At 40.0% G+C, this 12,936-nt stretch overlaps 1 protein-coding gene across 14 annotated transcripts in view; it reads right to left on the reverse strand.

Annotated features, from left to right (window-relative positions):
- The window catches only part of SH3D19 (SH3 domain containing 19), a 207,494-nt gene that overhangs the window by 48,234 nt on the left and 146,324 nt on the right, over positions 1 to 12,936 (reverse strand). For 8 of the 14 annotated variants that reach the window (XM_063705601.1, XM_055385530.2, XM_019025164.4 and 5 more), the window contains 4 exons: positions 10,882 to 10,924; positions 8,347 to 8,485; positions 8,064 to 8,217; positions 6,199 to 7,203 (listed from right to left, as the gene is read on the reverse strand). In XM_063705601.1, the coding sequence (XP_063561671.1) occupies positions 6,199 to 7,203; positions 8,064 to 8,217; positions 8,347 to 8,485; positions 10,882 to 10,924 (1,341 nt within the window). Of the gene's footprint in view, positions 1 to 6,198; positions 7,204 to 8,054; positions 8,218 to 8,346; positions 8,486 to 10,881; positions 10,925 to 12,936 lie in introns of all 14 variants that reach the window. The other 6 variants (XM_055385526.2, XM_055385527.2, XM_055385523.2 and 3 more) reach the window with 1 other exon arrangement.

The raw sequence follows: 12,936 nt of genomic DNA on the forward strand, positions 1-12,936 counted from the left end.
GTGTCACTCTGTCACTCCACCCCGGCTGGAGCGCAGTGGTGCAATCACAACTCATTGCAGCCTCAACCTCCTGCGCTCAAGCAATCCTCCCACCTCAGCCTCCTGAGTATCTGGTACTACAGGAATGTGCCACCATGCCTGGCTAATTTTTATTTTTTGTAGAGACGAGGTTTCACTGTGTTGTCCAGGCTGGTCTTGACCTCTTGGGCTCAAGTGATCCTCCCACCTTGGCCTCTCAAAGTGCTGGGATTATAGGTGTGAGCCACTGTGCCTGGCCTGAAGTGCTATTTCTTTAACAGCTGCTTTTGGTATCAATACCCTGTTGGTTATTAGTTTAAAATTTTAGTTAATGATGCTTTTTGGGTGGGTGTGAAGGGGGAAGAAAATCTTGAGCATGTGATGACTTAAATTGTTTCCCAAATCAAATTAAATTCTGGGCCAGTATAAGACCTACACACTCACATTTCACAAGTGAGGGCATGGATGGGGGTAGGGGCGGGCAGGGAAAGGAGAAAAGAGGACAATCAGCACCCCTGAGGGGCTGAACATAGGGGGCATCCAAAACGTGCTTGCTGTGGGAAGAATGGCCTCAGGAAATCCTGACCCAAATCCTGCACACAGTGTGGGCAGATCTCACCTATTTTGTTAAAGGGTCCAATCATTTTTTGTTTTAACCTGAAGGATTTAAATTGAAGTAGCATAGGTATAACTTATGAAGTATTCAAAGTGTCCTAGCTTACTGACTCTCTCATTTTTTTTATTTTTAATACCGTTAGCTGTTTTTTAATAACTGGCACTCAGATAGTGTATAATTATTCTACTATACATGTCTCCGGGAAAAAAAAATTCTTTCTCCATGTGGCGAGGCAAGGAAGTCTTCGTGTTCCACCACCGCAGGCTGTTTGGCAGGAGTGGTCTGTTTAATGATCTCCCCCAGCTGTGCTCACTGAGTTAGTGAGCTCTGCATCTGCCTCTGTGTCTGCATGTTGTCCGGGCTGTGATCCATGTGAGGAGTGCAGATTAGTGGGGAGGATAAACAGCATCACTTCAATGAGACGGTGGAGCCAGAGGCCTGTTTTTTATCTTATGATGGTGTGCAAGTTTCTCTCTAGCAACGTAAGTTCACTTTTTATGTCTTTTCCTAAGAGGGCTATTTTTTCCAACAGAAGTTATAAGTGGGCAACATATAAAGCAAGGCTGGCACCTCATATTGGGGTACTCCAGACACCACCAGGTAGGAAACTGTATCATTAGTACTAGTTAAAATGTTTAAAGATCATAACCTTTGACTAGTAGTCCCACGTTCCGAAATTTATTCTTCAGAAATAAAAGCATCAGCAGAAGTGAACATGCTTATGAGGGTATTTACTGCAGCATTTTTTGTAGTGGCAAAAACCAACAAGGAACAAAACAAAACAACATCCCCCTGCCCCACTAAATAAAACAAACAAAACAACCTGAATGTCCATCAACAGGGGAAATACTGAACCAGCTATGATATACTATGAGGTATCAGGCAGGTATAAGGAGACAATGAATTAGAATTAGACCTATTATCCTGAAGAGAAGTGATAAATGTCATTGTTTTTTAAAGCACTCTGCTGAGTAACAGGTATCGTATGGTAAAAATTTCTGGAAAAAGTCCACTATGTGTATATGCGTAAGCTTTGGTTTGGCATGCCCAAAGGCACAGAAGGCTGCATACTTTGTTCACACTGGTTACCGCGGGGAGTTTACATTTTTTTTAATCCAAAATCTCTGAATTGTATGACTTGTTACAACGAATATATTTTACTTTTCTAACAGAAACAAATCCAATAAAATAAATTCAATCATAAGGAAAAAGTTACAAGATTAAGCTGAGTTAACACCTCTGCCAAACAAACCAGAACAAAACCACTTAAAAATAAGAGAACAAAAGAAACTTCTGGTTTCTTTTGTTGCTTTTGCAAGGCAATAATGGCCATAAAATTTTCCATAAAGTAACTAGAAAAATAAAAACTCTTTTTTGGGGGTTCAATTTAAAAGGAAATAATGCAGATATAAAAATTTGAATTTATCTAATTTAGACATATTTAATTCATAACAAGTAGCTTCTATTTGTAACTTTGAATAATATAACCATTTAGATAAATCACTATTTTATTATTTTAAAAATTTCTACTTATCAGAATCTGAGGGTCAGTGGGGGAAGCAGTTCTTCAGAAGTGGCAAAGACGACAAGAGACAATTCTCCCAGTTTCTTTCAGCCTAATTATGCTTATGTTCAGCTATTTTAAAAAGATTATTGATTAACTATCTTGTTAAAGGTAATGCCTCCACATGGTCTGAAATTCAAAAGGGAGCAAAATGCATACAGTGAAAACGAGGTTCCCTGTTCTCTCCTATCCAGTTCCTTCATAAAAGACAAACTTTGTACCACCTTTTCATACATTACTGTACATTGCATTTGACATTTAACACAAACAATAGCTAAAATAACATAAAAAGTATCCTGTACCTTGCATTTTTCACCTAATAATATCTTGGAGGTTGGTCCAAAGTAGGGGATAATAGGTCTCCCTCCCTTTTAATTATCACACAATACTCCATTGTTATGGATGTACTATAATTTATTTAAGCAGTCCATTGACATTTATTTCCAATATTCTATAGTAGAAGTCCTTAATCTAGAGCCCAAAATGGGCCCTCTAAGCTCTGGATATTGTACCTTGAATTGTGTACACATGAGCTAATGGCTATTTTCTTTTTTTTTTTTCCTCACAGCTCCAGTCACTGAATTAATGGCTATTTTCAGGGGAGAGAAAAGACTCTCAGGCTACCTCAGATTCTCAGAGTTTGGTAATCTGGAAAGGGTTAAGAACTTGCTGCCATAATTCTATCACAGACTGCTCTTGCTTCTACAGAAAAACAAAAAACAAAAACCACAGAGCATCTTAAGAAGAATCTCCTATCTGAATCTAAGACAAGAAAATGGCATTTTTGTCTACTTTTATTTGCAGTGATGGCATTTTTGTCTACTTATATTTGCAATGTTTATTCTGTCTTCCCTCTACCCCCTCACACCAGCACCAATTATTCCACACCTGCTGGTGAACAAGCAGAGGCCTCTTTACACCTATATCCGCATGGTCTTCATTACTGGACTGAGAAAAACACTGATGATGAAGTAGTTTTCCGCCCATTACCTGTCTCTAATAATATGCTTGTCATCACAATTAGTTTCACCATCCCTGGCTTGCTTTTCTGTCATTTCTTTCCCTTGAGTTCTGTTAATAGCAGAAATTGGCTGCTAAACTATTATTCTGGTCTGTGTAATGGGGCTGACGGCAGAAACATTCTGCTTTTTTTGACAACTGGGTATGATTTGTAAAGGTGTGAAGAAGAATTGCTAATACTTCTGGGCTCCATTACATTAACCTGGAAGGCATTCTACCCAAGAAATGAATCCAATATTAAATTGCCTGTTTTATGAGTTTTCCTTTAATAATTTTTCTAATCTTTACAATGTTTTCATAGCTTCAGTATTTTCAGATCTCTATTTCCTGAGATTAATATGGCAACTTCATTTTATGAATGCTATTTTATTAGATTTTCTTTATTTTTGAGGTAAGAGAAAGGGAAGGGAAGACTTATTTGTAAGTTTCTCTTCTTTCTCCTGTGTTCCTCTCCCAGTTTCTGCCTGGTGTCTGGATGATTAGGCAAGGTTTCCCAGGACCATAAACCTTTATTTACAATGACAATGCTACCAAAGTACCACCAAAAAGTCACAAAGCCCCAAATCAAAGAGCAAACAAAAATCCCTCCACAGGTCAAGGCATTCAGAGGTGATCCTGAAGGCCTTTGGAGGGCATAAGTAGGGAGGCAACAAGCACCAGTGTGCATTCTAGAAACTCCCCCTGGGTAGCCACAGTATGGATTGTGATAGGCTTGTCTGAGTGGGCTCAATTTGGGAGGCCACTGCAGTCATCAGAGTGTAAAGGCCTAAAGTGGGGCAGAACAGGGAAGGATGAAAAGGAGAGGCAGAGTCAAGAACTATTTGGAAGGTAAAACCAGCAGGAGTTGGTAACTAATTAGATGTGAAGGCAGAGAAGTAACAATAATAACTACTACTTAATGATCATAGGGCTTTCCTGCATAATCACATTTATCCCTTGCAATACCCTAGGGGAGGAGTAGTATTACGTCTAAACAAATGAGGAAACAGAGGCACTGTGAGGTTAAGAAAATTGCCCAAGGTCATGTAACAAATATGGTAGACCCTGGCAGACTCCAAATCTGAACAGCTAGCCACTGTGTGACACGGTGAGAAGACTCAAGGATGATCTCTGGGTTTCTCCAGGGAAGGCTGGTGTGTGTGTGATGGTGTCACTAGTGAGTTGCAAAATATAGGAAGAAAGAAGGTTTAGAAAGAAGATAGTATTCAGCTCAGTATAACTCCATAGTCAAGAGCAATGGTTAAAGTCAGATAGCACAAGCAAATTACACACTTTGCTAAAAGACGCCCCAATAATTAAATGTTGTTCAATGAAGTGGTAGAAATCAAGAAATGGAAAAGGCTGAGTATGAAGCATGAGACTGTATTCATGTTTAAAGTATATTGTTGACCTTCCTTTTTGAAGATGACTATAATTATCTGCTAGATGATACAAAATAAATTCTCAGCAATTATTAGTCGAGTTGCCATCCCCATAGAAACTAGCAAGTTCTACAAAAGGTAATATTTCTTTAGCTTGCTGCTGTTGGGTTTATCTATCCCTGTCCTTCTCTGAATCTTGTTAATACCAAAAAGGCTTATATAAGAAAATGGTATTATCAAAGACTTGAAAAGTTTTTAAAGTGTTGCCTGGTTAAGGATTCATGAAAATATTGGGTAGCAACATTATACAGTGAAAAATAAACTAGGCTTAGAATAAAAACACTAAGTTTGAATCCTGACTTGAACAATTGTTTTATGACACTGGGCAAGTGATCCATAGATCTCTCTCAGTCTCATTGTCTTCATTTGCAAACTTAGGCCAATGATATCTCACAGACGGTTGTTGCAATTATTAAATAAAATAATGTATGTCTCAGTATTTAGCAGAGCATTAGGTACACTGCAGAAGCTTAATATATTCAAATGTTTTTCCTTCCACCCTTTATGGACAAAAGCCATGTATATCTTTTAGTTTATATGCTAAAATGTTGTGTGTCAGTTACAATGTTCTGTGCATGATGAATATTTAATAATGTGTATGTTTGTTTTCATTTTAAACACACCTGTGCTATGCAGAATGTGGCTGTGAAATCACAGAGCCTGTACTATTTTGACGCATGTTAAACATTTATACAGTGACAGTTAAGCTTTTGAAAATTCTATTAAGTTTATATGTTCACAAATTCCACCCAAATAAGTCAACAGCAGTAAAAGAAATCTTATCAATGACAAGTAGAGCAGCTTAGTTTGACAAATCAAAGATAAGCTTTACCATCACACTCTCCAATGGAACAGTTAGAGGAAAGAAAACATACTCTCTGCCTTCTGGGATATTTAATTGTACTGATCTTGGCAGCTAACTTACATCTGTTGTATTTTATTTACAAAACTTTTCACTTTCAAGGGAAGATGTTCTGTGAAGATTAAAGGAACATTTTGCAACATGTGGCTGGGTCCTCATTCCGTACATTTTCGAGTCCTCCCCTGGAGCTGGCCCCTCTCCCAGCACTCCCAGTTGAGGCCCATTTCATCTGAGGAGCCCCTCTGGGGCCACTGCATGACTTCCCATCTAAGAGAAACTTCCTCTGCATCCTTCTACATGTTCCATAACCTCCCTGGATCCTTTCAATGTGAAGTCTGAACTTCTATCTGCCAAGAGTAAGGGGAGCCAGCCCCACAACCTATTATAGTTTAGCTCCTAGCCCCAGTCTGCTTACTTCTGGCTCATATAATAGTAATCGATGCATGTGTCTCCCCATTTCTGACTCCATCACCCCCATCCCATATTTTCCCTTCCCTCCCTGTCTCCATTCCCCACATAGCTCCCATGTTTCTTGATCTCTCTGTTCATTCCTCTGTTTCTATACACACACATGCATGTGCACATACTTGTATACACACACCTCAATAACTTATGTACTAGAAACAAAACAGCAAGTGCCATTTAAAATACTCTATCATGAGTTTAGATTCCCCTCCACTGCTGATTTTTCACTCACCTAGAACCATCTCTGAACCAACAGATTCTTCAGCCAGGTTCCCCGATGGGGTGGGCAAAACATCATCATCAAAGCTGATGAGATCGATGTCCACCAAGGGCTTGCTCTGCAGAACTGGAACTGGGGGGTTGGCTGGGGGCCCTTCTCCCAGTGACTTGTATGCTTTGGCTTGTGATGCCCCTGCGAGTCGGGGAGGAACAGTGACAGGTTTCAGTGGAGCTGAAGGGTAGGTGGGGTTTTCTGAGGAAACAGATTTCTTCAGCAGCAAAGGCCGCGGGGCAGGAGTTGGCACTTTCTTCCCACTATCAGAGCTCTCAGCCAGGGGCCCTCTTCCCGGAATCTCAGGATTAACACTTCGTATAAGGCCAGGGTTTGGTTTCTTTGGCAATTCAGGTTTGGTTGCTGGGATGCTTCCTGCTTCTTGCAGGGGAGGGTATGGGGTGAGTCCTTCCTTGGAGGTCACCTTGAGTCTGTTCTCAGTCCCAGAGTCCCACTCTCCAGAAGCTCTGTTAGCAGCTGGTTTGGGAGCTACAGAAGGTTTCCCTGAGGAAACAGTAGGCTTTGGAGGAAGTGAACGTGGAGTAATTTCTGGTTTCTTGGGCAGTCCTGAGGTTTCTATGTTTGTCTGACCCTCAAACACTTTAATTCTGGAAACAATACTATTTTGGCTTTGTTCCGTGTTCATAATGTTCATCACTGCCTGACTGTCTGAGGTGCTAGTGTTGTCCAGCAGAGACTGGGGCCGGTCTGGGGATGACTCCTCTCCTACGGCTGCTGGGCTGATTTTCTGTTGACTTTGCTCTTTAATGTGAGAATCTCTGGGTATTGGTCTGAGGTTGCTTTTTGATCTTGGTTTTGGCACTGGACATCTTGTAGCACTGGGGTTTTCTGGACAATTCGGTTCTTCAGAAATATCAAAGACGATTAAAGGTGCCACATTTGTTGGAAGATTGCCAGACGAGACTGCTGGGAAAGGCTGAAGAGGCTTGAGAGGTGCCTGTAGTGCTGACGAGACCAAAACAAAACCAAAACAAATAAAAACAAGCCATAACGTTAACAATTTATAAGAAAAAAATAGAAGATACACAGATTTAAAACTACATACATGGAATATCAAGAGATTTTGGTTTCTTTTAATTAGTAAAAAGTGATTCAAAAATGGAAATGTTTATTCTGTTTCCTGTAGGAGTGCTCTTCATATAGCAATTTTTTTTTTTTTTGAGACAGGGTCTTGCTCTGTTGCCCTGGCTGGTGTACAGTGGCTCTAACACGGCTCACTGCAGCCTCACCCTCCAGTGCTCAAGTGATCCTCTCACTTCAGCTTCCTGAGTAGCTGGGACTACAGACACATACCACCACACTCAGCGAATTTTTGCATTTTTTTGCAGAGATGGGATTTCACCATGTTGCCCAGGCTGGTCTCAAATTCCTGTGCTCAAGCAATCCACCCGCCTTAGTCTCCCAAAGCGCTGGGATTAAAGGCATAAGCCACAGTGCAACACTTTAAAAAAGCCTAACAGGACAACCACCCTTAGCATCCTATCAAGTATAAGTTGCTAAATATAAGATCCTTCTCAGAGGGAATAAAGGGAATCAGTGGTAATACCCACCATGAATTATACGGATAATGTTTTTGTGATATAAACTAGGGTAAGCTCAAGAGATTGGGGCTGCAGTTTGCAAGAATGATCTATTATAATCATCACTGCACACCCAAATAAAGCAAGCACACAGTGATCACACTGACTGGGCAGCAGAGCTCAATGAATTATGCACAAATTGCAAGTTATTTTAAAGGCTGGAAGCCTACGGATTACTTCCCTAGAACTAGGTCAGAATTAGGGAAGACAAATTACTTGCATTACTTTGAGGCAGATCGTTGTCTATTTCTTCTGAAAAGTCAGTCTGAGTTGCAGAAGTAATAGTGTGCCTTGGAGTAGCAGCAGCATTATTATTATTTGTAGTATTAACTTGAACTTGGTTGATTTCTTTTATAACTTGTTCATAAGATGGTGGGAGCTGAAAAGTAAAGAATGAAGATTTTAGACATCTAAGGGCAATAGCTAAGGTGTTGACAGTCTCACTGTTCTTATCTTCCAATTTCATTTAAAAAATAAAATGCAAAGAGATAATGTAATGTTTATTCACCTCAGCAGGAACCAGCTCATTAGGCCTCCAAGAGCCTGCTGCAGATGATGTAGGAAATCCCAGTCCTGGGGGTGGGGTTCCTGGAAACCAAGAGGCTGGCCTCAGTGGCTCAGCTGCCACAATGGTGATCTCTGGGCGCCTAGTAGACAGAAGCCTCAGTGAGGTTTTGCAGAATGATAACAAGCTATTGTCTATCTGTAAATGTTCAAAGATTCATGAAAACCACCATCAACCAAAAAAGTTGTAAGAACTAACACAGTCACAGAAATGACCTCTCAGGCCTGGGCTGCCTCTGACAGTACACCCAGACAGGCTTCAAGAGAGCAAATGACAATCATCCTCTATGACTTTGGCCTCAAAAAGTTAGAGTTGGACCCTGGGCGCACTTGGCTGTGCCTTGGTTGATAAGGATAAGAACTAAGTAAGGCCTATACAATCTCTTCATTCCAGGGCTTTCTAGCCTTAGGGCAAACATACAGTGTAAGGTATAAAAGCCCATTAGTCAAATGGAATTGTTTTTCTGTTATTATTATTATTATTATCTGAGACAGAGTCTCACTCTGTTGCCCAGGCTGGAGTGCAGTGACGCGATCTCGATCTTGGCTCCCTGCAACCTCCGCCTCTCAGGTTCAAGCAATTCTCATACCTCAGCCTCCCGAGCAGCTGGGATTACAGGCGTGTGCTACCATACCCGGCTAATTTTTGTATTTTTAGTAGAGATGGGGTTTCACCGTATTGGTCAGGCTGATCTCGAACTCCTGACCACAAGCAATCTGCCCACCTCAGCCTCCCAAAGTGCTGGGATTAGAGGCGTGAGCCACTGCACCCAGCTTGGTTTTCTGTTATTATAAAGTGCATACTCTGAAATGAAAAATTACCATTTAAAAAGAATATCCTCTTCTGCCTTACTTCATCTCTGTTCCAATTCACAGTTATGTTTAAGTGTTTTGGGTTTATATGTTCACTTCTAGACTTTGATATGTGTCTCTGGGTTCGTGATCAGGTTTGTATATGATTTGATGATTAATCTTTAATACTGGAGAGCTATAGTGATTTAGGCATGACTCCTTTTATCTTTTTCTTAATCTGATTCTACATTCTCATGTTTAAAGTAATTAATTAATTTTGTAGAGACAGGGCCTCTGTTGCCCAGGCTGGAGTGCAGTGGCACAATCATAGCTCACTGCAGCCTCGAGCTCCCTGCCCCTCAGCTTCCTGAGTAGCTGGGACTACAGGCACATGCCATCATGCCTGGCTAATTTTTAAAATTTTTTGTAGAGACGAGGGCTCACTATCTTGCTCAGGCAGGTTTCGAACTCCTGGCCTCAAACAATCCTTCCAAAGTGTTGGGATTAAAGGTGTAAGGCACTGTGCCTGGAGCATGTTTAAATTTTCTCTTAAACCTGATTTCCTAACAAACACCAACTGTGTGACCCTGAACAAATCAATCAACAGTTTTGATTGGAAAACTCAGTTTTCTCATGGAACATACATGGATGATAATACCTGCTCTGCCTTTCTCTAGCACTCTATGGAAAACAAAAACAAAAAAGCACTGTCATTCTCAAAATTATGCATTACACACACACTCATGCTACATTGTGAAACAGTAGAACCTGATCATTGATAAAATTTGAACTGCACTTCCTAAGAACCTTTGCTTATAGCTTTTGTCTAACTAAATAGTAAGAGTTATTAGTTAATAAATGTTAAGCATCATATGTATATTAATTCTTATGACAACCTTGTGATGTAGGTATGATTAGCACCATTTTAAAGCTGGGATAAAGAAACTAGAGAGATTAAGCAGCTTGTCATCCAAGGTCACATGGTAGGAAAGTGGCGGTCAGGATTTGAATTTGGTTCTGACTCTAAAGTCCTTCATTATTCTATACTATACTGTAAGCAATTTGACAGCAGGGACCATGACTTATGAAAACCTCTCTATCTGATTGAATGTCATGATGTAATGTAAAAAAAAAATCTATCCATCCATTTAGCCATTTGTCCATCCATCCTTCCGTCCATTCTATTGTCCATCTGTCCACTGGTCCTTCCTTCTATCTACCCAAATATTATCTTTCCTCCCTTCTCTTTTCCCTTCCTTTTTCCAAAAAGCCATCCAGCCTTTATTCATTGTGCCTACCTCCTCTTTTCCTTTCTTTATCCTTCCATTCAATTTTCTATCCTGTCATCCATCCATTTGGTTAGGCAACATTTACTAAGTAGCATGAGGTACAAAGCATTTCTCTGAAGCAGTTACAATGCTTTACATGTAACAGTTGTTTAATAAACATTTAAAAAATCAACTTCAGTAAATAATTATATTCAAAAGAACATTTTCAAGCCTGTATCACTCCTTCTCTCAAGCAAAATCATCTTTCAAACTTATAAGTTAATTCAGGAGATATATTGATGAAGCAGAATACAAGAATACATTGCTTATGAAAGTGAACCATTTAATTTGCTACCTGATAACACTTTTACTTCAATTATTAGTTTAATATATGTCCTCCATTATAAATATAACCATACCTTCTATCTCGATGAAGTTCACTCTGAATAGAAGTCCGAGAAGCTGTTGAAGAAGGAATAAACTGGTATAGTACAAAATTATTATGTTTGGTAAGGGTTTAAATTTTTACAAAGTACACAATTGGAAAAAGCTTATACTTGACATCATATAGAATGTATGAATTTTAATATCCTTAAAAAAGTAAATCAAAACAATCATTTTATTAGCATAAAGTTAATTATGGTTATATATTAGAGATTGCATAATATATAGATTTCAAAAACTCCCCAAAGAACATTCTGTAGTTGTGAAAATAGTTTGAAGAATGAACAGAGAAAAGAAGACAGCTATTAAATATAAATTGCATGGTTGGAGCATTAAGATGATGACATGAAGTAACAATGGGCAGAAAAAATGTTAAATATCGATTCCAATCTATATGACTATGCTTTTGTGATGTTTGTTTATAAATCTATTGTAGAATGAAACTGGTCAAATTTTCATCTTTTGTCTAACTTATCTGACATTTTATAACCTTTAAGTTGTTTTATTATTTATTTTGAGACAGGGTCTCACTCTGTTGCTCAGGCTGGAGAGCAGTGACATGATGTTCAGGGCTCAATGCAGCCTCAGGTTCCCAGGCTCAAGTGATCCTCCTGCCTCAGCCTCCCAAGTAGCTGAGACTACAGGCACATGACACCTTGCCCTGGTAATTTTTTGTATGTTTTGTAGAGATGAGGTTTCACCATGTTGCTGGTCTCAAACTCCTGGGTTCAAGCGATCCTCCTGCCTGGGCTTCCCAAAGTGCTGGGATTACAGGCATGAGCCACTATGCCCAGCCTTTTATTACTTAAACTAAGATATAATAATTAATGTAAAAGGTGTTCAAATCACTTTTATAAACTTGTTTATAGCACATATTATTGTATATGCAGCACTGACTTTTTCCTTAAGTCTCAAACTCAAGTCCTTAAGCTTGATAGTTTAAATTTTTTCCCAAATTTTACTTTATAAAGTAAACTAAGTTTTAATCAGATAATCTGGAACATATCACATATGGGGTTATTTTTTTTTCTTTTTTTTTTTTTTTTTGAGACAGAGTCTCGCTCTGTCGCCCAGGCTGGAGTGCAGTGGCGCGATCTTGGCTCACTGCAAGCTCTGCCTCCTGGGTTCACACCATTCTCTTGCCTCATCTTCCAGAGTAGCTGGGACTACAGGCGCCCGCGACCATGCCTGGCTAATTTTTTATATTTTTAGTAGATATGGGGTTTCACCGTGCCAGGATGGTCTCGATCTCCCGACCTTGTGATCCACCCGCCTTGGCCTCCCAAAGTGCTGGCTTTACAGGTGTGAGCCACTGCGCCCGACCCATATGGGGTCAATTTTTCAATTTTTATGTAATAGAGACTATTACCTCTATTTTTCTTTATTTCTTTTTTTTTTTCTGAGATGGAGTCTCGCTCTGTCGCCCAGGCTGGAGTGCAGTGGCGCCATCTCGGCTCACTGCAAGCTCCGCCTCCTGGGTTCATGCCATTCTCCTGCCTCAGCCTCCCGAGTAGCTGGGAGTACAGGTGCCTGCCACCATGCCTGGCTATTTTTTTTTTTTTTTTTGTATTTTTAGTAGAGATAGGGTTTCACCGTGTTAGCCTTGATGGTCTTGATTTCCTGACCTCGTGATCCTCCCACCTCGGCCTCCCAAAGTGCTGGGATTACAGGCATGAGCCACCACGCCCGGCCTACCTCTATTTTTCAAGGAACATATTCTAAAGATCTCTTTGGGGAAAAAAATCTTCTAATACTATAGTATAAAGATCTGTGCACAAAGGAAATTTGTTTCAGATATAAACTATTTTAACCAGTTGCTTTCATATCTCTGTAATACTCAACTTGTTCAATTCTTCCTATTTGAAAAGATTGGAAGCATAGATCTTTCCCCCCTATTAACTTCTGCTTCTCTCTGAACAAGGAGGCTGTCAAAACTGGGGGAGGCAGGGGTGGAAGTGGAAGGTGGGAATGAAGTTTAGGCTGGATTGGAGCCGTAACAGGTGAACCTCTACTGGGTTGGTAAAGCAAAC

The sequence above is a fragment of the Gorilla gorilla genome, chromosome 3 (genome assembly GCF_029281585.2).
Source record: "Gorilla gorilla gorilla isolate KB3781 chromosome 3, NHGRI_mGorGor1-v2.1_pri, whole genome shotgun sequence".
Classification (NCBI taxonomy): domain Eukaryota; kingdom Metazoa; phylum Chordata; class Mammalia; order Primates; family Hominidae; genus Gorilla; species Gorilla gorilla.